The sequence below is a fragment of the Polyodon spathula genome, chromosome 1 (genome assembly GCF_017654505.1).
Source record: "Polyodon spathula isolate WHYD16114869_AA chromosome 1, ASM1765450v1, whole genome shotgun sequence".
NCBI classification, from domain to species: Eukaryota; Metazoa; Chordata; class Actinopteri; order Acipenseriformes; family Polyodontidae; genus Polyodon; species Polyodon spathula.
In genome coordinates, this window is record NC_054534.1 from 13,374,641 (window position 1) to 13,401,600 (window position 26,960).

A 26,960-nucleotide genomic window follows, 5' to 3' on the forward strand; every position below is an offset into this window, starting at 1 on the left:
TATTGGTGATTTTGGGCTTTCAACCTGGGGCGCTATGGATCTGATTGCTTCTAATTGGTGTACTTTGACGGTCAATCAAAATCTGTCAACACCAAACTAATCTCACAGTCTATCCCGCCCATCCTATAAAACGATTGGGAGGAATGGACTATCAATACGGTTAAACGATTCAAAGTCATGATGCGATTCGTGAACATAACTGTCTGTCAGAAGACTTCATAATAGATTCGGCTCACAGGGGGCGGGGACAGAAGGACAGTGGGTTAAGTTGAATCGTCCCAAAACATTTGTGTTGCAGCACACTCGTGTTCTTCCGCAAGAAACAATATAGGCCCTTCAGGAAATTGAAGTTTGATGAAAAAAGGAACACGTGGTCGATACTGCTGAAAACTAACAATAATAAATCAAACAGTAAATTATTTGATAAATGCGATTTCAGTTAGTTATGTAACACCTTCTATAGCTCTCCTAACGTGAATGGTGAACTAAAACCATGCTTGTTATGTTATTGTTTAGGATATTAACATAGGTCACGTTTTAATCGTATACAAAAGGATTGCTTTGCCAAAATGAATACTGTTGAATTAAACTTTTTTTTATTATTATTATTTTATTTTGTGAATTCCTGTTGAATCGTCGCCGTCTCAATTTGAATGTACTCAGTTGAATCCCACTGGCGTATGCTTTTTATTGTTAGGAATATGTAAAGCACACAGTACCAGGACCACCTGCAACGCTGACAAGGGAGCGCAAGGGGCACGATAAGATCAGAATGCTCAGTCAGTCTCTTATATAAGCAACTAAAATACTATATTGAGATGGGAGGTGATGCTTTAGGTGATGTTTTATTTTCTCGAATATATATATATATATATATATATATATATATATATATATATATATATATATATATATATATATATATAATAAAATTATGTAAAGCATTGCCCATGCCACTATTCACCTTATCAAACAAAACTGACTGGTCAATGGCACTGTTACTCACCAGCATGATTTGGAAATAGGATCACATGCACATACTTCACACTGGATGCCCAGCAGATATATACAATCACAGTATAGGTTTACATAAATTGTATGCTGTTAAGACAACAACAAGAGTAGCAACTCTGACACAGAGCAGTGCTGGAATTTACAGGGCTTTTGTAACCCTATAAATACTGTCAGGAGTTTGCTTCTGGTATGACTTATAATTATAAATGCAAGCTTGCCCCATTTAATAGTTTTATCATTATTCCCCTTTATTAAGTCATAGTAATAGCATACTGTAACTTTTATACAAATTATATAGATAGATAGATAGATAGATAGATAGATAGATAGATAGATAGATAGATAGATAGATAGATAGAGATTCGAATAACTTTTTTTTATTTCATAGTTAGCACAATTTTAACAGCAAGAAACCCATTCCCATAATCCTGATTATAGCTTTTGTTTCATTATTGTGAACCAATGGGTACTGTTGTTGACAGATCTTAAAGCCTATAGTATATTATCCATCTGCTGTCTTAAATGATATCTCGGCCAGAGGGTGGGGGGACCAGCTGTCCTGGATTAATGGAAGGGGCTTTCCTGTTCTGTATACAACAAATACACTAGATGCTTCGAACTGAATGGATAATTGAGGTAACACCATTTTAAATGCAGTCTGAACACAGGCTTAATCAGTCCAGTGACAGAGTATAATAAGAAACAAAACCAAACCCCCACCCATGGTTGACCATTCGCTTTCTTTCTGCTTTAGCTCATCTTTCCAGACTCTCACTCTATTTGTAAAGACAAATAGATGACTGGCACTCAGAGGCAAGCTCAAAATAAATTGTATTATGTGTAAAGGTATAATGTTTACCTAAATAATGATCCATAACTGCAAAATAAAGGTACATCAAATCTTTATTTGTTTCTAGTTGTTTATTATTTCCATTTTGTGATGCATTAATTCCATCTACAAGGTGTGCAAGTATCTTTCTTAGTATTTTTATTACATTTTTATTTTTATTTTCCACAACCACATTTTCAGTTTATTGATTAGCTAAGTTGTTAAGGTCAATGTAGGTCTATTTAACCCTTCCCATGATGCCAACACTGGCTGCAATGGTATGGGTCCCTCTAGTGACCACAGTAGAGTTCTATACTCTAGTGTAGGGTTTCCCAATCATGGTCCTGGGGACCCACTGTGTCTTCTGTTTGTCATTCCAACTGAGTTCTCAATTACTTAATTAAACCATTAATTGAACTAATATGCTTAATTAGACCTTTTAATTGTTTTCAACTCCCACAAAGTTGTCGATTTTCAAGTTACTTATGACATTATATAGTTAACTTGAACTCTCCATTTTTTTAAAAGCTGAAAACTATTTAAAAAAAATCTTACACAGCTAATGCATAATTCAACTAAGGGTTCAATTAAGTAATTGATGACTCAGAATGAAAACCAGAAGACACAGTGGGTCCCCAGGACCAGGACTGGGAAACCCTGCTCTAGTTAGATATTGACTGACAGCTTTGTTCGTAGTGCTACAGATGGACTGCGGGTGGTTGTTGGGCTCTTGGTCTGTATCACTCCACCAGTCTGCCTTATATGCAAATTAGACCAGGACCGTGAAATACTTGTGGGGGGAGGTAGCCAATGTTTGAGTGAAGCTGGAAAACTCCATCCATCCACCCATGTGTCGTTGTACTAACAAAACTGTGTGTATTTTACTATTCAGACATGTAGATGCAGACAAAAGTATTGGCACCCTACTCTTAATATAAGATAATTCAAGAAAACATATGAAATAGAACATTTAGTTAACATTTAGCCAATAATTAATATGACAAAGACCAACATACATAATTTCTGGTAGTTTAACAAACAAGTGTTATAAAAATTTAAAAAAGCACTTCAGCAGTTTCAAATATTTGTTCCCGACACAGTAATTAAGCTACATTATAAAGTCAATAGCCAGAAAAAGAGGCAATTATCTGCTGAAGAAGAATGTTTGGCAATGCAGTAGACAATTGTCAAGACACAGGAGTCAGATTCATATGTAAAACTACAACAAAGAAAAAGGCTACAGAACAGTATCAAAAAAATATGGAATACCAAAATCCACAATCAAAGCAATAAAGTGGCACAGAACAAATTCAACTGAAACGTTTGAAAGAAGTGGACGTCCAAAGAAAATGACAGGTACTGACAATCATCCGAGCCGCTGAACAAAAAAACAGGGATAATAGTGCACAAAATAACTATACAAAGACAATTGAACACAGAACAGCTGTGTACACATAGACATCACTGCAAACCACTTTTTAAGAAAATTAATAATACAAGCCATCTAAAATTTGCCAAGAAATATGAAGAGGATTCTAAAGCATTCTTTAACAAAATTCTCTTGTCCAATGACTCTACAATATAACCTTTCCCTCAAAATGGACCACAGTATGTTTAGAGAACAAAAAGAGACAGCCTTCAATGAAGAAAACCTTGTACCTATAGTTAAACATAAAGGTGGTTTGGCCATGATAATCGGGGTGCTTTAGCAGTTCAGGGACTGGAAGCATTCATGTGATTGAAGATCATCTGATCGTAGGCTGACTGGCAGACAATTTATCTTCCAAAAAGACAATGACCAAAACATATGGCTAAGTCAACTCTGGAATTCTTGAAGAAAACAAAGATAAAAGTTCTAGAATGGCCTTCACAATCACAAGATCTCAATCCAATAGAAATGTTTTGGACTGATCTGAAAAAAGCTGTAGCCAAGCCTATACTTTTAATGTCTTTTCTCATAGTTAGTAATTGACATTAAACAACAAATAAGAAATCATAGAGTACAGCTTTTACAGTTTATTATAATTACATATCCATAAAGACAACAAACTAAACAAATATAAAAATATAATCATTAGCACATCACTATGTTTACATATGCTACAAGTAAAACTGTTTTACTTTAAAGTTTCGTTTAATGGTCAACAAACCAATACAGTTTACCATATACTTTGGTTATAGCTAATCATGTTGATATTAGTACAAACCAATCTAATTATTTGACACAAATAATTAGATAATATATCATATATATATATATATATATATATATATATATATATATATATATATATATATATATATATATATATATATATATATATACACACACACACACATACAGATACACTGTATAATATATAATGCATGTGGTTTGCTACACTGCAGTAACCTCGAAACCTTGAAAGCTTTCCATTTTCAAACCCCTTTGACCTTTGATGAGCTGCCTACAAATAACTTCCTTACAAAGATAACACTTTACTTGTTTTATTCCTGTTTAAATTTTTTGTAGTTTTCAAAGCGTTGGTGTTAATAAAAAAAAAAAAAAAAGTATTTAAAAAAATGATGCCAACCTTTTTTCATAATGTAAATAAAGTTTATTGTGGGAAAAGGTTTTACATATTTTTCACTGTCGTTTGTTCCATGCGTTGCAAAACAAACATTTGTCACAGCACAGGAACAGCCAAAGAGCGGTGAAAGGTAAACAATAGGGATGTACCACCAACCGATTCTTTATTCACATATTACAGATATGCATTAGGTACCATTACGCGTCTGGTTATGTTTATTCAATACCACGACAATAATTATGCACCTCTGGGAACTGGAAATATAAGTGGTTATTGTAGTAGTGACACAATGTACTCAGTGTCAAAGGCAGTGAGTACATTACAGTGGTCCATCACAAGATTTTTTGTATCATTTTCCTCTATTGCTCTGTCTAACTGGCTGTCATGTGCCTGTGGTTACAAGTTTCTTGAGCTAGTTTGTGATAATGTGACATTTGAATACTGTTGGCTCCATTTGCTTTGTGGTAAAGCAGGTGGAGCTCGTATACACGTTGACCATAGTAAAAACATGGCAAATTGTGGAAGCATAAAGTATAGATAACATTATGTAAATCCCAGAGCGGTATCGTAAAGCATGTAAAAAACATGGTAAACTATTGTAAATGCCTTTTATAACCATGGAAAAATGTTACTGTAAATTCAGTAATAAGGGCACAATCAATCATTACATCTGTAAGTCAAATTAAGACTCCCACCCAAAATATTGCATTTAAAAAAATCAATCAGTTATATTTTTTTAAAGTGTTGGTGGTGAAAATTGTTCTGTCTTCAAAATAAGATACAATAAATAAATCCAAGAAATTGTGCTTCTAATGACACAGGCGCCATCTGCAGGGTAAACATGTTTTTAAAACATCCTTCTTTTGTTGTTTATATGTTAAAATCCTTCTTTGTATTTTACATGTTAAACTCCTTCTGCTTTGAGGCCTCTGCCGCTTCAGTAAGATCCCAGCTGCTCCTTTTCAATGGCTTTATTACATTGGTGAGATTGGGATGTGGTTCTTTCCCTGTTTTTCAGAACGTTTACAAGGTGTCAAAAACCTTCTTGTAGATATCTTTGCAAAGAAATTTAAATAAAATATGTAACATAAATAAAAGATATTCCTAAATGTATACTTTTTCCAGTTGGTATGATCAGTTCCATTTGGCTGCTTACTACTTTAGTCATTTTATGATTAAAAAAAAAAATATCCACATCCCAAAAAGTACTACTTTTTAATATATTATATTAATATAGTTTATAGAATTTTTGGAATAGTGCAATAATGTTCAACATGTATGTACAATTGTCTCCATATGAGAATAGCTCAAATCTTCCTTGTTTGTTTGCCCAAAGTGGTTATCAATATTTCTGTCACCTTACAATCTTGTTTAAGAATTAGACTTACTGAAAGGACAGTGCTAATGTTGTTAGTGTTAATTATAATTCAGAATGTGTGCTGTTAAGGGTCAGACTCCATTGCACTTTGTTGTAATTGCTAGGCCAGTCATTTTGAAAATGTACTGTTCCCACTCCAAGCAAGACATGATGGCAAACATACAAAACATACAAAAAACGATATCATTCAAGAAACGTACAAAAAGGTGACGATCATTGTCCCGCTTTGAAATTCCTATTTTTCTACCTTTTATAAGCTGTAGTAACATTATCATGGTTGTGCTGAAATATGAGGTTCTTTGTTTGCCTTTTTAAAGATATGGAGGCTTTGATACTGGCAGACCAATAACAGGTGTTTGGTTAGCAGGTGGTTCTAAATCTAAGACTGTACAAATCAGATATCTGATGGCTTCAGATACCCATACCAGCTCCAGTTCATGCAGATTACGAATCACTACAGAATCTTTCTGCTCACAGTAAGAATGAGGGGCTAAACTGCTAAAAAAAAAAACAAGAACGATCATGGTTTTAATTGACTGTAACATACTTTTAACATGTGACCTAAATTTAAAAGGTAACATTATAAGACTGAAAGGATATCCCGGCTCCACTTGAAATCAGTTCACACCTGAATATTCTGCACTGTGTTTTAATATAAAGGGAGAGAAGGTTTGTAATGTCTTGGCCTATCTGTGTCACTTGCTTATTTCTTTGTCATTTTATTTTATTAGCATTTAACAGACATGAAAACTGTGCACTTCTTATTAAAGGGCATAGAGCGAAAGAGGCTTTTGTTCAAAATGTTACTTCTATGGTTAGAGACTAAATAAAGTCACTGTATGCTACCATGTACCATTTGATATAAATTCCAACCAGAGTAAAAATTTTTTAGGTGATGCACTGCACAGCCTCTGACATTCCTTGTTTTACAGTGTTCACACCAGTACAGATAGGAGGCTGTGAGGTCCAGTATGGAAAAAAAAAACAGGCTTGTAACCAGGAGGTCCCCCGTTCAAATCCCACCTACTGACTCACTGTGTGACCCTAAGTAAATCACTTAACATCCTTGTGCTCCGACTTTCAGGTGAGATGTTGTTTTAAGTGACTCTGCAGCTGATGCATAGTTCACACACCCTAGTCTCATATCTTGTAAAGCGCTTTGTGATGGTGGTTCACTATGAAAGGCGCTATGTAAAAATAAAGATTATTATTATTACAGTCTAGCATTTTTGTCTGTGAGATACAGCACCTGGGAAGGCTGTGAAATAAAGGTTGTTAAATGTAGGCAACCAGCAGAGGTCAGTGCCAGAACACCAGTGCTGTATGAGGATAAAATTAAGCTTTTCCATTTATATCTAGAATGTTGTTCTTTTATAGTATGTTTCATTAAGCTCAATTTATTGTAAACTATCAGGTCACAGCCTAACTGTACTAAACGTGTAGTTCCCCCCCTGCCCACTAATTTACTGCCTTCTGTATTTCATGATTTTTTGATAAGTTATATAGAGGAAAAGTAAGGATGTACTGTAGGTATATTTTGGGTTTATAAAAAAAGCACATCAAAGGTAAAACCTGCAAATAAAAGACAAATTCAAATGCATTTGTATGCATGCTGCGGAAACCTGAAAACCCAGTCGGCAGTCTGCTGAAGCGAGCACCATTATTCTTTCATTATGGACAAGGACACACATACCAGAACTTAATAATAAAAAAATAAAAAATGAGCATTTGCAGATCAATAAGGGAATCTTTATTTTACTGTGAAGAACAGACATCATTTATATATATATATATATATATATATATATATATATATATATATATATATATATATATATATGCCTATAGAAAGTCTACACCCCCTTTCAAAATTTTCACCTTTTGTTGCCTTACAGCCTGGAATGTGTGTGGTGTGTGTGTGTGTGTGTGTGTGTGTGTGTGTGTGTATATATATATATATATATATATATATATATATATATATATATATATATATATATATATATATTCATTTATCTACACCTCCTACCCCACAACTTCCAAGTGAAAAAAAAATACTCTAGATATTTGTAGAAATTTATTAAAATGAAAACTGAAATAGCTTGGTTGGATAAGTGTCAACCCCCTTGTAATAGCAATCCTAAATCCTTCACAATTACACACCAAGTTAAGTGGCCACTGCCTGTGTTAAATTGTAGTGATTCACATGATTTCAGGATAAATTCAGCAGTTCCTGTAGGTTCCCCCTGCTGGTTAGTGCATTTCAAAGCAAAGACTCAACCATGAGCACCAAGTCGCTTTCAAAAGAACTCTGAGACAAAGCTGTTGAAAGGCACAGATCAGGGGATGGGTATAAAAAAAAATATCAAAGGCATTGAATACCCCTTGGAGCACGGTCAAGACGACTATTAAGGTGTGGAAGGTGTATGGCACCACTAAGACCCTGCCTAGATCAGGATGTCCCTCCAAACTGGATTAACAATATCCCAAGCACTCCACAAATCTGGCCATTAAGCCATTAAGAAAGCCCATCTTGAATCCCGTTTGAAGTATGCAAAAAAAACTCAGGAGATTCTGTAGCCATGTGGGAAAAAGTTTTGTGGTCTGATGAAACTAAAATTGAACTTTTTGGCAAAAATGCAAAGCGATATGTTAGGCACAAACCTAACACCCAAAAGGTAAATGTCCTTGAGTGGTCCAGTCAGAGCCCCAACTTAAATCCAATCGAAAATTTGTGGCATGACTTGAAGATTGTTGTCCATCAACGCTCCCCAAGGAACTTGACAGAGTTTTAACAGTTTTGTAAAGAAGAATGGTCAAATATTGCCAAATCTAGGTGTGCAAGGTTGGTAGAGACCTATCCCAACAGACTCACAGCTGTAATTGCTGCCAGAGGTGCTTCCACCAAGTATTAACTCAGAGGGGTGGAGACTTATCCAATTCTGATCTTTCAATTTTGTATTTTTAATATATCATTTTTTTCTCATAAAAACTTTTTTCCCCTTAACAGTGTGGAGTTTGGTGTGTAGATAAGTGGAAAAAAAATCCTCATTTAAATGCATGAAACTCTAAAGGCACTTACACAACAAAATGTGAAAAAAGTTCAAGGGGTGTAGACTTGTAGATATATATATATATATATATATATATATATATATATATATATATATATATATATATATATATATATATATATTCCTGTTTTTAAAAAAAAAAAAGCGGCTTTAAATTCAATAGCAGAATATATTTGGGTTGGAATAGTTTATTAAAACTCCAATGTATTTCTTTGTAACCGTATTTCACGTTCGAACGATAAAGTGCATAATAGGTGTGTCACAAACCGTCGTCCTGCCAACCAATAGGAATTGCAATACATGAAAAGAATCTAGCTACTATTCAGAATTTAAAGCAATTAGTGCAAGTCAAGTAAAACAATTTGTTCCACAGAATATAAGACATCATTTTGTAGGCCACAGTTATTACAAGCAAGCTAAAAAAAAAAACTTGTAATTATAAAAAAAAATATATATAAAAAAAATATAATAATATATATATATATATATATATATATATATATATATATATATATATATATATATATATATATATATATATATAAAGCTGTGCATTTTGAATCCCTACACACTCGCATAAATAAGATAGATAGATAGATAGACAGATAGATAGATAGACAGCGGAACCTATAGTAACTGATAGTAATAAAATGAAATCTACTTTTTATAATGTAGTTGTAAAACTGAGAACAGCAGCTGATCAGCAGCAGTCAGGACCCATTAGGGTAGCAGAGGGAGAACTCGACTGCTTCAGACACAGTGTTAACAGGTCTTACCTCTCCAGGGATATTTGTTTTTTTGCTTTAAGAAATATCTCAACTGCAACCTATAATCAAACTAGATTTCAAGATCAAACTCTGTCCCAAAAAATAAATTACAAAAAAATAGAACAGTGCTCCCTGCTGCTGATTCATTTTTGTAAAAAAGGATAGACCATGACAGTACTTATAAGATAGAAAACAATAATTGTATGCCACCAGTGGAATGTGCTTCCACATACTGTACACTGTTCCTTTTACTGTTGCATTTTTTTTCTAATAAATAAACTAGGTGCTCTTGTTTTAACTCATATAACTGTGGTCTATAAAAACAATACAAAATTAATGTGGTAAAATATTAAGACCTCCTTCACCGAATAACTGTATCAAACCATTAAAGACCAGGGGAAGTCAGCCCTAACTCTTAAGGTCTCCACACATCAGACAGGATGTGATTTGTCCAGTGATAAAATGGTATTTTCGCTGTGACACTACCTTTTACACCAGTGGCAATGTCATGGCAAATTTCTCCCACCCCCGCAATAAAAATATATATAAACAGAATGCTATTAATACGTGGCAAAACAACCATCAATGTGTCTGTATGAGACAAAATGAGTTCAAATGTATTCAAATGAGTTGTGTTTTTCAATATAATATTACAAATAGCAACATATATATATATATATATATATATATATATATATATATATATATATATATATATATATATTATATATATATATATAGTAATTAAACCATATTTCATGTTTTATATGTTTAACTGTAAAGGTTATGCATTTAATCACATGCAGAACCATGTAATGTGAAGCATCCAGAAATGATAAATAACTAGGTATAAATACTACAATTAAATACTAACAAAAAACACACAAATATATTTTAGTTTTTTACTGTTTGATACGATGTGATCGCTGATTCTCTTCTGATAGTATCATCGCCTGGAAAAAAAATCACACGTATGATAGTCCTGTTATACAGCTAATAAAAATGTCGAAGACATAATAACTTTTCAGAATGCTTATTTCAGTAAAGGTAAACTAATCACACACACCAGCTATATCCAGCATCCTGGGAATGAACCCAGATGTTGTCCCTCATTACAGTGTCTTTATCATTTTTGTGTCCTTTATTGTACAACTCTGGGTATTTAGATACTGCAAGAATTTTTTTTTCTTCGGCCATTGTTTAGTGAAGGCACACAAGGAAAGCTGTTCCTCATTGGTTAGTTCCCTAACTGCTGTGTGACAAAATTGCAAACTTAGACACCAATCCGATTTTGTTCGCATCGCTTCTGTGTTGCTTCAGCGTCACCCGCTTGTCATGGTGTGGTGTGTCGTATGACACAATCGCTTGTCGCATCACATCCGTTGTGTGGAGACCTTTATGGTCAGTACCCAGGACAATTCAAACAATGTAAGACTGTTCAAGTGTACATTTGAGCTTGCATGGAACAGAGATCAAAACACAGGTCCCAGACCCATTCGACACTCCCAAGTGTTCGGGAAATTGTAAAAATTCTATTATTAAAATATAGCAAAGGCAAATTCAAATATTCATAAATATCTAGAAATGTCATCCATTGAACAAATAAGGCCAATACAGGTCAAAAATAACAACAAATAAAAAAACAGGGCTGACAATTGCCCCTTTTTTGTTACTGAGACAAACTGTTGGAAGTAATTTTCTAAACTTCGTTCTGCAATGAGTGCTCCTTAAAGTTACATATTCTTTACTTACACTTTTCCATATTTATATATGTAGATTTAAGGGCTACACATTTCCCCCTCTGTACATAATATACAAAACATAGTATTGGGTAATGTTATTTATTTTTTCATGAAGCATGTTGCAAAACTGAATCCCTAGTGAAATGCCACTCAAGGACACATAGTTCAAGAATGGAAACACTTCAAATAAGACAGGGACTTACTTTTCATAACTAAAACCTGCTGGTCACCAGAAAAGGTTACAAAAACCATCTCAGAAACTTAAACAGTACTACCCACTCACATGTGCCTTCCCTGACCAGAAGGCAGGATTATGGGATGTGCAACACTTCAGCGTCTATACACAGAATCAATGTGCCCCAGTTTCAAATCCTCATCAAAATCAAGAAAAATAGCTGTGAAGCAGATGGCTCTAAAAGGATTAGTTTGATACACTGACTTAAGGACAAATACTGAGTGCATTTTTTAGTTGTAAATAGTGCTCCACATTATCTCTTTAAATAATGATATAAAAGGCGAAACATACCTTATTAGTTTATTTGAAAGTTTTATTTTTTTCTTTACCACATAACCTATTTTTTGTAGGGTGGTGTGTGCGTGTGTTTTCAGCATGCCATTTCTTGATTTTGAATGTAGTCTTGTGGTGCTCCAGTAGTCAATAGCTGTTTACTGTGTGACCCTGGGGTGGCAGTTACCTGCTAAAAATAAACTGGACTGAAAACAAAGCAGACTGTCAAAGTGAAGGGATTCAAGTTTACAATACATGAGTTTGGATGATCTGTACTGCACAAGTTCAGTTAAACCTAACAAAAAACATGGCCATCCATTTGAAGTGTACGAGTGCTAGGCAAAAAGGTTCAGAAGCACATTTTACAACAGAACCAATGCTTAAGGTCCAGTAAACAAAGTTGTGCTGGATACTTAGTGAAGTTTACCAAACATAATAGCTTCCAGAACTTAAAATGTAGTTTTTATTAGCCTTTAAAAAAATGAAACAGTAACATAAGAAAACCTACTTTCTGACACAAGTTACATATCCCAATAAAACTTTTACACCCAGGTAAATGCAAACAAATCTGCATGAATATTTGCACATGGCTGGACAGGGCAAAGTTCCTGTCAGATGGCCAAGCAAATAAGTTTAAAAACAATTGCCTTCATTATGCTTCACAATTAGAAACATGTTTGTGTGAAAACGTACACTGCTACCCAACAAAACAAATAAGGTTCTAAAATAATGCCGGCTAGTTGCTGGCAAGTGGTACAAAGACTTTTTGCCTTGCACCAATAAACCCTGAATCACTCAATCAAGTGGGGCTGTCAGGAATCATATCTGCAAGTCCATGTTTTGGTTTTCCCCTTTTCGTGCATGTGTATATTTATTATAATTTTTTTAATTACTGGCTTCTGGTATGGAAGAAGTGTGTCCAAGCCTTATGCCCCACGGGTCACCAGCGGAGAAGAAGGGGCGGTGCGGGAGGCTATCCTCATGGGCCAGAGCAAAAGTGAAGACCCCTCGGTTGCGCTCTGCTTCCAGAAGGTGCTTCCTTTCAGAAAGCTTGACCGCCGAACTCTCTATGCTGTTGTCCAAATCCTCTACACTGAAGCTCAAACCATTCCTGCTGCTGCTGCTGTGACATCGTTCTTCCAAGAAGTGTTTGTCACCAGAGACTGCGATATCCATGCCAAGGGTCAGGGGGAGGTGCCTGCCTCCGGCCTGCTGCTCCTGCTGGAGAGGTCTGTCATTGTGGTGGGAACTCTGAGCATACAGTGAGCTAGCAGAGCGGCAGGCTGCAGGCTTGCGGCCTCGCCGGGGGCGTGAGACTCGACAGCTCTGCCTCTTGATGTGGCGGTGCAGGTGGTCGGAGCGCGTGAAGCTCTTGTAGCAGTGTTCACACTGGTAGGGCCGCATGCCGGTGTGAATGCGCAGGTGGTTCTTCAGGTCGTAGTTGTGCACGAACCTGGAGTTGCAGTGGATGCAGATATACGGCCGCTCTCCTGTGTGCTTCCGCATGTGAATTTTTAGTTTGTCTTGCCTAAAGGAGAAAAAAAAAGAAAGTCAATGTGACCTTGTGACAGAGAGTGAATGAATCCTAGTCAACAATCTCCCTCCCGACCTGTGAGGGTGCGGTATAACAGGAACAGTGTGCCCCACGTACTGGATGGTTTGGCAGTTCATTCCAGGGTCAGTCAAGCCAGCCAACTAGTAAGGGGACGGAGTCACAACGACAGAAGTCATCGCCCTAATGCGGTATGCAATGTGTCAGTCATGGATTGGAGTATACGTGATTGAACTAGCTATCGCAGGGGGCGTGACTAAGGGTATTTCAAGGGATGTGATGATACAATCTGTTCCTTTGTTATGGTTGTTATAAGGACCGGTAAAGGAAACAGAGTGTTGAAACATATCGTGAGTGTTAAGTGTTTTGGTTTGTTTGTTGCTAACTGTCTGTGTTTGTCATTGATAGACGGCTAACATGAACCGCATCAAGCCCGGACTACACTGCACCACTGTCACTATTATTGCCTTGCACCGCATCTGCATTAAGAGCACTCACTATCAGGAAAAGTGACCATGTCTTTGTTGCGTGTTATTCTTGTTGTATTATTTCGGGACTGAACCCTGTGGTTTATATGCTGGCGATACACATCACTGTGTAGAGCCAGTACTATTAGTTAATGGTTTCAAACCGTGAACAGCATTAAAAGACCTGTTTGAACAGTGAACTTTGTGTCTGTCATTGTTTGGAGCATTTGCATCACCTGTAAACCTGCGCACTGCAAACCCCTCGTTTACAGGCCTGTGTTTGCTGTACAGGACCTTTGCTTTAATCTGATACTGTAAAACCTGTCCAATCCGACGTCGATTGGGACCGGAAAATTGTGGCAGATTAGCCAGTGTGCATAAATAACTGTAAAAAAAGATGTAAATGATAACTATATGAACTTTAAAATATATATATACACACACACACACACACACACACACACACACACACACACACACACACACACACACACACTTTGAACACAAGTCTCAACAAAATCTTTACCTGTTATTAGCACAAGCCTAGAAAGCCATTCTCTTGTTCGTACCTGCAAAAGGCATTCAAGCACTTTCTGCTGGCTTTCAGGTTTTCTCTTTGTTTCTTTTAAGTAGGCTTCTTTTCTTTTCAGAATGTCTGAAATTGTTTGCTTGCGACTTTGAATTGTTCACTTCGATTTTTTTTGTTGGTTTTGGCCTTCAGCCTTTTTAATAAGTGCAAATGTTCTTTCAAGAGGTAACCCATTGTGTTTTTTAGACATTTTATATGCTGTTCAACAACTGAACAATTCAGAATGTCAGAATGTCGACCGCAACATATACACAGCATATACGCAACATATACACAATATATACATAACATATACAATACACCTTGCTTTTGTTTTTTATACTAGTTTTAAATTTAGAAAAGAAAAATAATATTACCTTGAGTTGGCTGCAGTCAGATTTATACTGACAGGTTTTATTGTATACAACAGAAAGATTAAATAGAAAACTGAAATCAAACTGATTTACCGTTTATGATTAAAAAATAAAAAACAAGCTTGACATTCATGAAACTGTTCTGAACAAATCACTTTGGGCCTCATTCACTAAACAGCACTAATGTGTTTTGCACACAGTAAAGGGGCTTACTGTACACCTGCTGTATTCACTAACCAGTGGCACGAAACCTAGCGCTGGGAAAAAGGCGAGTGGAAAAAGTAACGTGTTCAAGTCATTTAAATATAAAGAATAATGTTAATGTGTGAAAATGTATTGACTGCCTAATATGCATATTATTTTCCTTACAGTATTTCACATTAAACTTCACCTCCACTGTTCATTTCATGCTTTTATCAAGTAGAAGCAGCGCTACAGCACCGGCACATGGTCCGGCATCAACCACTATTCCTTCAGAAATGGGAATTGTCAGAGGGAAATACACAGTACACGGCAATCGGTAACTAACAGTGAAAAAAATGTAGCGGTGTGGCTCTCCAGCAGCAGGGGGAAATTTAAAAAAGCTGTCCCTTTATTTAGAATCCCCCTGTCTGGGCCTTAGGGATATACAGACACCTCAACACTCCCTTCGCCCCTTGTTGGGACAACAAAATCTATTTACTTTGGAAATACATGGCAATAGCTGTCTCTTTCGAACTGCAGACAAAGCAGAATTAATTCGGAATGATCATTTCTGCTGTTCTATCCTCTTGACTGGCTGGTGAACATTACTATGAAAACAAGATAAGGGGGTTGGTTCCACAAGTTCAAAAGGATTGGGTAGGAAAGATCAAAAGGGGTGGTGCAGATTCTGCCAGTTTTGAAGCAGAAAGCCTTTTATTTTAGAGCCAAAGTTCTGTTGTATATAGAGTGAATGCTTAGGTCACCAGCGTGGCACGTTTAAAATCTATCACCATATTTAAATTGAAGTTCACATTTTGCAACCTGGCAACCTGATTTGACCCACCTTGTCTGGACTGTTAGTCTAAAACGTCTAGAATGGTTTAAACAATATCTAACTTAATTTGGTCCATTAAAGCATACATAAAAAAAATAAGGTCTGTAAGGTGCAAGTATAGGACCACAGAAATGTAGCTGGCATAGAGTAGTAACGTTGGGTTACGATATTTGTCAATAATGGTAATAGCGAGGTATGTCAGAAGGAATGTAAAGGTATGGTAAAGCATTTTAAAAGTGCATTATAACACACTAGAATGGCAATAAACAAAAACTATTTTTTAAATGTCATATACAGACTGTATCAGTAAAATACAATTTTTCAAACTGTTCATGAAAGCTTTCAAAAGTGTTTCCTAAAATTAAAATATACATTTGATAAGACACTAAAAAAAAAAAAAAATGCTAGTGTTCATTTTACAACACAATGATTTATGTACTTCATTGCCGGTGGTCACTTTATATACAATTTAGGTATCTGAAATATTATCAGTGTGTGTATGTTTGTGTGTGTGGGTGTATAATGGTGATGGTTTCTCAGCACCACAATGTAACAGAAATGCTTCAACCCACCTGGTAAAGCGGACCTCACAAATATTGCACATGTATGGCTTTTCTCCAGTGTGAGTCCTCATGTGGCGGGGCAGTTTCCCTGCCCCCTGGATCACTTTATTGCAGATGGGACATTGCTGAGATGCCTTGGGCTTCATCTTCCTCTCCTCCTCCAACTGCCAAGGGGGGAAGAGTCCTCCAAGGTGGGAGGCACCTAAGAAGTTCAGGTAGGAGCTAAAGTCTGTTTCCTCTTTGATGTGCCCCAGCTGACTCCTGGCTCCGATGCCCATGATGTCTTTCAAGAAGTCACTAGGGAACCCACTGGCGGGATGATCTTCCTTGAGCTCCTCTTTAATATTTTCCTTTTTGATGACCAAATCCAAAGGTCTGTTCTCAACCTCTTGGTGGTTGTGATGGTGGTGCAAGATCTGGGGCAAGCCTGGGAACTCCCCAGCCCACATAGGTGGAAGGAAACTGGGTATAAGTGGGGAAAAAGTCAACATTCTGTCTTGGGTGGTCAGTTTTGGATAAAGCCCTTCTTGTAGCAAGGATTCAATCGAGAAGTTCCTTAAAGGCCCAGATGTTCCACCCTCTAAGCTTTCTGATTCCTTTCGTCTCTCTGTGAACTGTTTTACACTTTCGGAGTCCCTTGGCGTTTCACTGAAGAGACCCTCTGTATGTTCAGGTTTCAAAGTGCTTGGTGGGCAATCCTGGATGTTGCTTGCCTCCTGTGGTTCCTTCTTCTCTGAAGCCTCCATTGCATTATCTTCTTCTTTTTCTTCTTCATCTTCTTTTTCTTCTTCTGCTTCTCCTTCTTCATCAGCCTCTCTGTTGATGTCCATTATCTCAAGGCACACATTAATGACACACTGGATCTCCAGCATCTGAGCAGCACTAAGGATGTCCTTGACATTGGCAGTGGTGATGGTGAGCGTGGAGGTGTAAGCAAATTCCAGGATGGCAGCCAGGGATTCTGGGGTGACAAAGTCGATCTCGTAAACACTGTGTTGCTCTCCAGCAGTGCTCACAGTAAAAAGCTTCTTAAAGTACTGGCTGCAGGCAGCCAGCACTGACCGGTGGGTGCGATACTCCTGGTCCTTCACGATCAGGATGACGTCACAGAGCAGTCCGTCGTGCCGCTGCTCATTCAAGCTGCAAAGCACCTCACTACTGTGGTTGGGGAAAGGGATCCCAATGAGGTCATCATCTCCAATGGCCATATTTTCATCAAAAGCTCTGCAAAATAAAACACATACAAAAATGTAGTGAGCAAAACTAATATTACTTTAACAATGCCTTCAATAAAAATGCTACATTTTTCTACTGCAATGAAGTGACAATTTAAGTATATTAAATTACACATAATGTGACCTAATGAAAAATGGGTCTTTACTGAAGAGGCAAACCTCATTGCTGAACTAGGGAGTAGCTACCGATAAAATATAAAACACTGATTTCTACATTCTTACTAGTGAAAAAAAAGACTCTGGTGTTTCTACAATAAATGCTACTTTATTGGTTATCTTTACTACATTACAACAAGAAAATGACATATGTAAAGTTTTAATTTGTTGCAACACTGGGCATGTAATTAAAAAAAAAAAAAAGACTAACAGCAGACTTTCACGCTACAGGATTTACTCTATCAGTGCCTTAATGATCTCTGGGACTTTAGCAATCTGATAAGACCCATGTATCAGCAAGGGGGGTCTTCATATCATTCTGTGCATGAAAGTAACAGAATTGGAATATACATGGGGGAATCTTAAACCATTCTCTGTGTCTTCTTGGTTTCTGGTCACCAGCTCCCTCACTGACAAGGAATGCTTTTAAAACGAGTCATAAACTAAATACTGGACACATGGCTTATCTTCACGATCGTAGAATGACGCTTTCGGCGCCTCAACCCAGACAGTTCTAGGTGCTTTGACACTTTAGACAGGAACCAGTCCATCACATCCAGCTGACAGGGGGCAGAAAAGCGGACCAATGGAGAACAAGGGGCCGCGTCGGTACAATAACAACCAATGAGAAACACTTCACGTGGGCTCAGGCACTGCCCAAATTAACTCAACTATCCAATCACAGAGGTAGAGAAAGGCCTACAAAAATATGACCGCGACATTGAAACAACACTCCAGACATGAAATCCAAGGCTCCAATACACAAACCAGTCTTTGAACTGTGATAACCTGGAGATCCAGCTTGCGACCAGCTGGGACAGAGATAGGGTTTTCAGACACTCTAATACGAGATAACTATTCTAGTGTTTGCCTTGGTGTGGGAATCTGCTGCGTGAGAAGTCTAAAATCCTGAAGTACTTGTAATCAAATCTCTAACTTAGTCCTGACTGATCACCAGAGAAAGAATTAGATAAACATTTGAAGTCGACATAAATTGAAGTATATTCAGTTTATTGAGCTAGTAGTGCCAGAGTTTGCAGTGGAATATCCCAGACAAAACCAGACGAAGACTGCATATATTAGTGGAGGAATTGCTGTTTCAGTGGAATACCTAAATAGTTAATGATTCTTAGTTCTTTGCAAAGACATTTCTTTCATACACTGAAGTGAAGACGAAACAAGAGGAAGGCAGACCCCGGAACATACCTGTCGTTACTAGCAGGAGAGCTTCGAGCGCCTGTATTGTTGAAGACATGGAACAGCTGGAGGAGGCAGCCCAAGTCTGTATTCAATGAGTAGTGCTTTTGAACTCGAGAATAAACAGACCTTAAAGTAAGATTAATGTTTTGTTTTAAGTGGAATGTAAGAAAAGTATTATTGTTTTCAATTCATGCTTTGTGTTAATGAACACTATAGTATATATTTGTATGTGATTTATACAAATTGATGTGAGTTTCATAAGGCAATTATCATTCTGCGTTTAGAAGCTAGAATCCAAATTTAGCTGTCTTGATAATAGATAATTCTCGATAGGTTGTCTGGACGCAGAGCGTCTGTCTTGCAAGAGTGAAAATTGCCTTCTGAACCAAAACTATATATATGAGACTGATTTAACAAAGTTTGGATTATCAAATATTAACAAAAGTGAATATTTGTGTTACTAACGATACCCCTGTTAAGACTAAAACCTTTATTTTAAATAGCTGTCAGGAATGCAGTTGTAACCTTAAGGGAATCTCCCATAGATTGCGTTGGATCACTAATTGCTAGTCAACCAGCGGGAGTGGGAATGTTGTTGTTTGAACCTTATTTTCTGTACTGTTTAGTTAATTCTTCGTTTTTGTATTATTTATTCACTAGAAAAATGGTCCAAACTGATTATTTTGATAAAAGGTCAGGTTCTACATGATTTGAATTCAAAACAAGGTATTCAGTTATTCCAATTTAAACTAGTCCAAATACAAATATACCTTACACACTACACCCAATAATTAGCACAATAGGCCAGGTTGTTTGTGGAGTTTTTAGTTGCTACTGAAACAATTTCATAACAACAGTGACACATTTGCTTTTGAGTCTGGGTGTGTGCCCTATAAATCAAGGGCAGCGGTCTATCAATACTGAATCACCCACTGAATGCTCATGTCACCAGCTGATTTAGCAGAAGTAAAACACAAACAAACCCTTCAGCTATTTCAGGCTCCACACCTGGAGTTAAACTCAGTTCACATGGAGCAAAGCAGGGGGGAGTTTGCTGGAGATCTAACACATGTAGGTACCAGGTAACATGTGAGAAGCCTGAACAAGGTAGAGGCTGTCTCTGAGCAGACTAAAGAGAGTAAAATCAGTACCTTTAGGTCTTTGTCAAAATTTGAAACATTATTAAACGGAAATCACACTGTTAAATGTTAAAAGTCTATAACAAACAACTTACAGCTATGGTCAAAAGTTTTGCACCACCCTATAAAATTAACTGATTTTACTTCATAAAGTTCAATGAAACCGGTTGAATAATGTTATGTTAACATATTGAATTGCAAACTGATTTGTAGTTTTCAATGTACTAAACAAAAAACTGACAAAGAGTTGAAAAATGTGACATTTCGAAATCTAACATAAAATTTCTGTACCACTATTTTTGGCTTCCGTTAAAAAAAATGTGCAATATAATTTTGTAATTTTTTATTACATGACATTAAAATATCTAAATTATGTTTAATTTTTTTTAAACATTTTTATTTTCTCAAAATATCTGTAGAGTCTTTAATTGATATTTCGAGAAGCTTTTGTCCGTCTGTCCCCCCCCCAACTAACATTTCTAATTTTATTTTCACAGAAATGCAATTTGGACTTAAAAAGCAAAGACCTTGATCATTCTGTCACACTGTTCTGACCCGAATGCTTTAAGCTGCAGCACCAAAAGCACATAAAAAATGATTTAGAATAAAGAGGCATTTTACTACACAAGCAAAAATGGTTTTAATATTTATGACATAATTGGCTGGTTTCACAAAACCAAATCTGTGCTAATCTTGGGCTACCCAATGCTAACTTAGGTAAAGTAGTCCAAGACCAGTGCTAATTGATGTCTGTGAAACCAAAGGAAAGCTGCACTAATCCATTCAGTTCTCAGAGTAAAAAAGATGCTACCATCCTCTGTACCACTATTATAAATAAATGACTGCCAACTAATAAAACTGGCAAGCTACATTTACAATGTAAAATACCATTGAACGCCTGATAAATTTTCCTGGTTGTGTGTATGTGTGTGTGTGTGTGTGTGTGTGTGTGTGTGTGTGTGTGTGTGTGTCACAGTGCCCATTTATGCAGTTCTACTAGTACTTAAGAACAATGCAATCTGCAAAATAAAATACAAATGCTTATGTCTTACACTCCCTCTGCCTCCCTTTTTTCATTGTTAACATATCATCAACTTTGCTCATTGAAAAAGTCAGTCCACCCTAATTCTTTGCGTATGACAAACCCTGTTTATCAATTACCTTTTTACAGTTGATTGGAATCAGCAGACATGCAGTACACATGTACAAAATAATATGTTGGAGAAACATTACCTGGCCTATTTTTGTTGACAAGAGATACCAAATCCAGTTCCTTGGTTTAGCAGAAACTGCGAAAAATAGTCAAATATTACGTCAAAGCCTTTGTTCTTTTCATAGCCCCCACAATTTGGTTGTTTAAGATTTTTTTTTTTTTTTTTAGGTTTTAGTGCGTGTTACTGTTTCAATGTGTATGAAATATAATGTACCTGTGTTTATCGAGCCCTCACGTATGGCCCCTTTTATAATACACATCTTTTAAGATATAACCTGTACCTCATGCATATTTCCATAGCAAAAATTGTATTTTACTTGTTTTGTCCCTCTACTCATCATACTTGTTATGGATACTTGTTTATTGTAATTTCTTGGCACAACCAACAATCTATACCATTTCTATGTGTACAATTATATCAATCCTATTGGAACATTTGTCTGTCATTTACACTTATAATTTAATCTTATATACTTATATTAAGGTTGGCTTTAAGAAATACCAAATAGCACAAAATAAATTAAAGTATTACCATCATTTTAAAACTGCTATAAGGATAGCAACACTAGAATTATATTGAAATCACAGCCTAATCCTACGTCAAAATGTGTAACATTGATTTGTCAAAACTTACATAAGGGAACCAGGGATTTATTGTTCTATTTCTTTCTTCCCACTGTGGCTGAAAGGGCTGGATGACCTTGTGGCGCTATGTGCTCCTCGCCCACCCTCTCACAGTCACTGGTGATGAGGGCACTGAAGGAGTGGGCCAAGCAAGGCCATGGGAAAGTCGACTCTCATGTATGGCACTGCAGCTGCAGCAGTAGGGTAACACCTACAACAACCACAATCTGCAAAATCCAGACTCACTTTGCAGCTTCAAACAAAAACAAGTCGACTCGCAACAGCTACTCAAACAGCCTGTGATACTGTACATATGAACAAGAATGAAACGCACAAGCAAAATGCATCATGAAGTTGAATAAGCACTGCTTATTCAACTTATATTTCTAGCACTGGAGACTGACTTCCACTGAATCCTATTCATCAAGTGGGTAATTATGCTGATAAAAAGCACTGCCAACTGCACTAGTTCTGCTGTTGTCTGAATTTTCACTAAATCTGAAACTGATGTGCCAAAACGACTCTAATGTGCAATGCTTAGTTGCGTCCTGATTGCATGCAATGAATATAAAGAGCTGTCCAGAATGATTTTTAGAGAAAACATCCATCTTCTAATTATGATATTCTTTAACAGCCACCTGACCCATCACTGAGAGAGAAAATATTGACATGAAAAAGATCTAGTATGCGGAATAGCTTTTTATAACAAAGGCCTTCGCAAAGTTTCCTCAAGTTTGGGTTCTGAATACATAGCCTTCATTAGGCCTACTATTTATATAACTGAAAGGTAGGGTGCCTAGATTAGCCTAGAGAAATAGTGTTAAGGAGTTCAAATATCAAGATTGATCATAAATGGACAGGCAAGTCTCATTACATAGCCTTATGGTATGTGAGACACGAGAGAGTACAGGGGTTTATTGAATTGATCTGAATCTGAGGTGGGCAAAGCTGGCCCTTCCAGACCAGCTCTTTGTTCCAACCACGTCCTACATTGTGTAATTGAACCAATGAAACCTCATTCAAGGCCGTAATGTAGTTCATTATTTTATAGTACCTGTTAAACCTGGAGGGGATTGGCCCTCTAAATACCTTTGTGTTTTAACTCACTCTCTGGTGCTTTACATATTTCTTTACAGATAGAAATGCCCTAAAGGAGTTTTTACAGCCTTAGCACTCAAATGTTAATTATCTCAGTGGTGCGTGATCTGCTACTGTTTCGATCATTTTGGTCCCATAGTATATACAGAGAGTAATACAGGTACCAGATATACAAGATATTCAGAGAATAAGAGAATTATGCTTTTTTTTTTTTTTTTTTTTATGAGCGACTGTACCAGATCATCAATTAAAACTGAATATCCTGCCTGTTATTACCTGTGCAGAGAAATTACACAAGGCAGTCCATCAAACATTAATAATAGTTTTTCAAGCGAGTTACGAAAAAAAAAAATACACAGGAAGGAAAAAGGGGTCATCTACAATTTTCTAAAAATGATATCTTCATCTTTAATCTAGCAAAGTCCATCGTGTCACCCACTCTTCTATTGATAAAATCTATGCATTGACGTGATTCTCTCCTGTATGTACAGGATGGGAGTTGGCTTCAGAGAAGTTGTGAGTGCCTTACTTAAGGTAATCAGTAAGATGCTACGGTCTTAACATAAACATGAGTTTTCATAACTTCATTTTCAAAATAAGTAGTCCAACTTCTGGAATTGCTGTGGCTCTGGTTGAGGACCACATTTATTATAATCTCCAGAGATTATATTAGTGTTGTATCTGGAGTTGATCATGGTGTATCTCAATGCAGCAATCACTGATTCAACAATAACTACATTTGTGTGCTGAAGAACACCCAAGGCTGGATTTACAAAGCAGCAGTACACCAGTAGCTTTGAAGTCTTATGGCAGAAATACCAATTCTTTATGAATACGGTCATAGGTGCACAACATGTTCATAAACTTTTTATTGCTAAATGCTGTGTCTTGCATTTGTTTGCTTGTAAATGCCACTGTATGTAATTGAAAGAAGGCAAAGACAATGTGCTTGTATTGAACTGTAAAATGTTTCAGACACTGTGATCAGGATGGCTTTGCGGGGGTGACGTCAGACGAGAAGAAGGACGAAGAACAACAAAGGTAGGGCGGTGAATCTGTGACGCTGAGGCGTCCAGAGTTTTATTGTAAATTATAATAATAATAATCACAAACAAAAAGATTTAAACAAAATACACAACACTGAAAATAAAGGGCCCGTTGGCCAACCAAACAAACAAACACACACAAGACAGACGTAGACGAACCAAACAAGTATCATGCAAGTCCTCTCGCACGAGTAGCATTTGTTTATATTTTTAAATCACTCTCCTCTCTCTCACCCGTTCTCCACTTCCCGAACACACAACCTCGAGTGAGTGAAAACATGCTGTTTATATGCAGCTGTACCGAGACTCGATTGCTAATCAATCATTCAATTGGAGTCTCGGTGCAACTGCATGTGAATTAATTAAGTGTAATTCCCTGTGCTCGCATATTATTACATTTTACCTGCACGTGAAGTGTTGAGTAATCCTTGTGCCTAAATACAAGTATACATTTTAAACACTTGTGCTCGTAACCATTATTTATATCCCGTGTATTTTATATATAATCACGAACATTAACACACTACATACAACATAAAACACCTTAATAAACATAAAGGGGCGGGACACTCAGCCACAGACACTCATAAAGGTGCAGATACTTTCAGACTGTTCCTCCAAAGCTGCTAAATAAGAACAACATAGGGTTCATAATCTAGGGCTGATTTTATCCTGAACTGACAGCTGAAAATTCACCATTCACAGAAAATATCAATTTCATGCTTGCCCATAGCTCTACTCTGTATCAATGTACTTGAAACTTGGCTAGGCAATCTAATATTGGTTATAAGGAAAAACAGTATAACTTTGATCTGGGACTTAAAGATATCCTTTGTGATAATATTTTGCATTATACATGGAGGACATCTTCAAAAGTTATGCCATTTTTCCGATAGAACAAATGTTAAAATAAGGTTACCTAGCCAAGGTTCAGGATGAATGGTACAGAAAAGCGTGATTAAGCATATTGGAATAATCAATTCTTTTTTCAAGCCATTTGTGTTATTGTTTCTAGACAACCTGTTTAAAAATTAAGCTGGCAAATATCTGTTGACATTTAAATGTCTGCAGCAGAGTTCTACAGCTTGATTTCAGCCTTGGTCCCATCTTCCTACACTGCAGACCAATCTTCATGTCAGTGAAGGCCAATGTAAACAAACACACCCAAGGTATCCTGTCTCATCATCTCAACATTCTGTAAAATGTAGCTTTTTTCACCCAATACCACTTAAATTCACAATGAAATACATTTGGTTAAGTTAATCCAAGAAATACTTATATTTTAAGACATGCACTGTGGATTATTGCTATTAATAGACCGACTTTTGGCACCCAGATTGGAACATTCTTTTTTACACTTTTCTAGATTTTGGAAATGAACGCTCCAAGCGTGGAACACCCAGTGGAGGTTAGCCAGTGCCAATTTGGCATGACTGACGTCATTCCTTGGGTCAAAATGAATCAAATTCAAGGGAAAAATTGAAGAATCATCTTCCTTATCTACTATAATCATGTTGCAAATCTCGTGTTAAGAAATGCTTATCACACAAAGTCTGAATAAATTACAAAAGGGCCAATGAAACTCTGTATCAGAGTATGCCAATCAGGGAAACATCACACAGCTACACAGTGCTGCCCCATGACTGACAAAAGTACATTATACAGACTTCTCTGAATAATCTCAAAACAAGCTAATATGTTTGTACTATCCATTTGTTTTATAAATAGAAATCACAAATACAATATGTAGTAGGACATTTACACATCTCCAGACTATCAGTGATAAACCCCTGAAATAGAGCAGCAAGGAGCGCTCTCCATGTAGCTATAATCAGGAAAGCCTTAGTTTACGGTCCTTAATATCATAGAATCATAACCTCTAATACTGCTGTTGAAAAGGATGAAAATAAAGCTGTAAAAATTTGACCAAAGCTTTATTCATATTACAGTGAAGCTAATCCTGATGATCTCACTGCTGACAAGCGATATCTGCATGAAACACATATTAACTATTATCCTCAGTGACAAGTAGAACGATCCAGTTAAACCTGTTAATAACCAGGCTGCCCATGATTAGTTCAATTAGAATGTTTCTGTAATATCATTAGTTTAAAGCACTGCACATTTAATTTATAGCATAATAAAAAAAAGGACAGGGTAAATTTTTTTCATGAACAATAGCACTACAGTCATAGCGTGCTGCCTCTATTTTTGTTGTAAACATAGCCTGACATAGCTAAGTGCACAACAGAGAAAGTGTTAACCTTGTTAAACACTGTTATTAAAATATTTCCTACAAATAATCTGGGTCATCTTTAGAACATAACAATAACCTACTATCAGTTTTGAGTTAGGAACAAGCACAGGGTTAAGCAGATTTTAAGGATAATAGAAGAATAATACAGTGAAATGAGGTTCACAATAAATCAGTTTTATGAAATTATTAGACAATGATTTTAAAATCTGTCACTGTTTAGATTGTTAAAATAGACCCCTACTGTGTGTAACTTATTAAATATTTTGCGCTTCAACATCACGCACTGCTATGTTAGCACTTGTGTTACTATACTCACATATCAAATGACTGCAGAAGCCTGAAATCATATCCCAATGTGAAAGTTGCCACGTCTCAAAATCATGCTCAGTTTTATTCCAAAACGTGATTCCATGGCTTTGAACCTTCACTTTAATCCTCATCCTTTTTGTTTACCAAAGGTAGTTTTTGTTTCAGGTATATTTCTTACCTCTTGCAGATACATCACTCTGTGAGCCAAACAGGTGTGATCCTGCTATGACTACCCACCCAGAGACACCTCCCACACCCC

General features: G+C 36.6%; 1 protein-coding gene across 8 annotated transcripts in view; it reads right to left on the reverse strand.

Moving 5' to 3' along the window:
* Positions 1 to 12,322: 12,322 nt before the first annotated feature.
* LOC121314353 (zinc finger and BTB domain-containing protein 7C-like) overlaps positions 12,323 to 26,960 on the reverse strand; it is an 89,128-nt gene continuing 74,490 nt past the window's right edge. For 7 of the 8 annotated variants that reach the window (XM_041247549.1, XM_041247558.1, XM_041247539.1 and 4 more), the window contains 2 exons: positions 16,434 to 17,648; positions 12,323 to 13,410 (listed from right to left, as the gene is read on the reverse strand). In XM_041247549.1, coding sequence (XP_041103483.1) covers positions 12,768 to 13,410; positions 16,434 to 17,632 — 1,842 coding nt within the window. In that variant the 5' untranslated portion in view covers positions 17,633 to 17,648 and the 3' untranslated portion in view covers positions 12,323 to 12,767. Of the gene's footprint in view, positions 13,411 to 16,433; positions 17,649 to 26,708; positions 26,820 to 26,960 lie in introns of those variants that run through there. The other variant, XM_041247576.1, reaches the window with a different exon arrangement.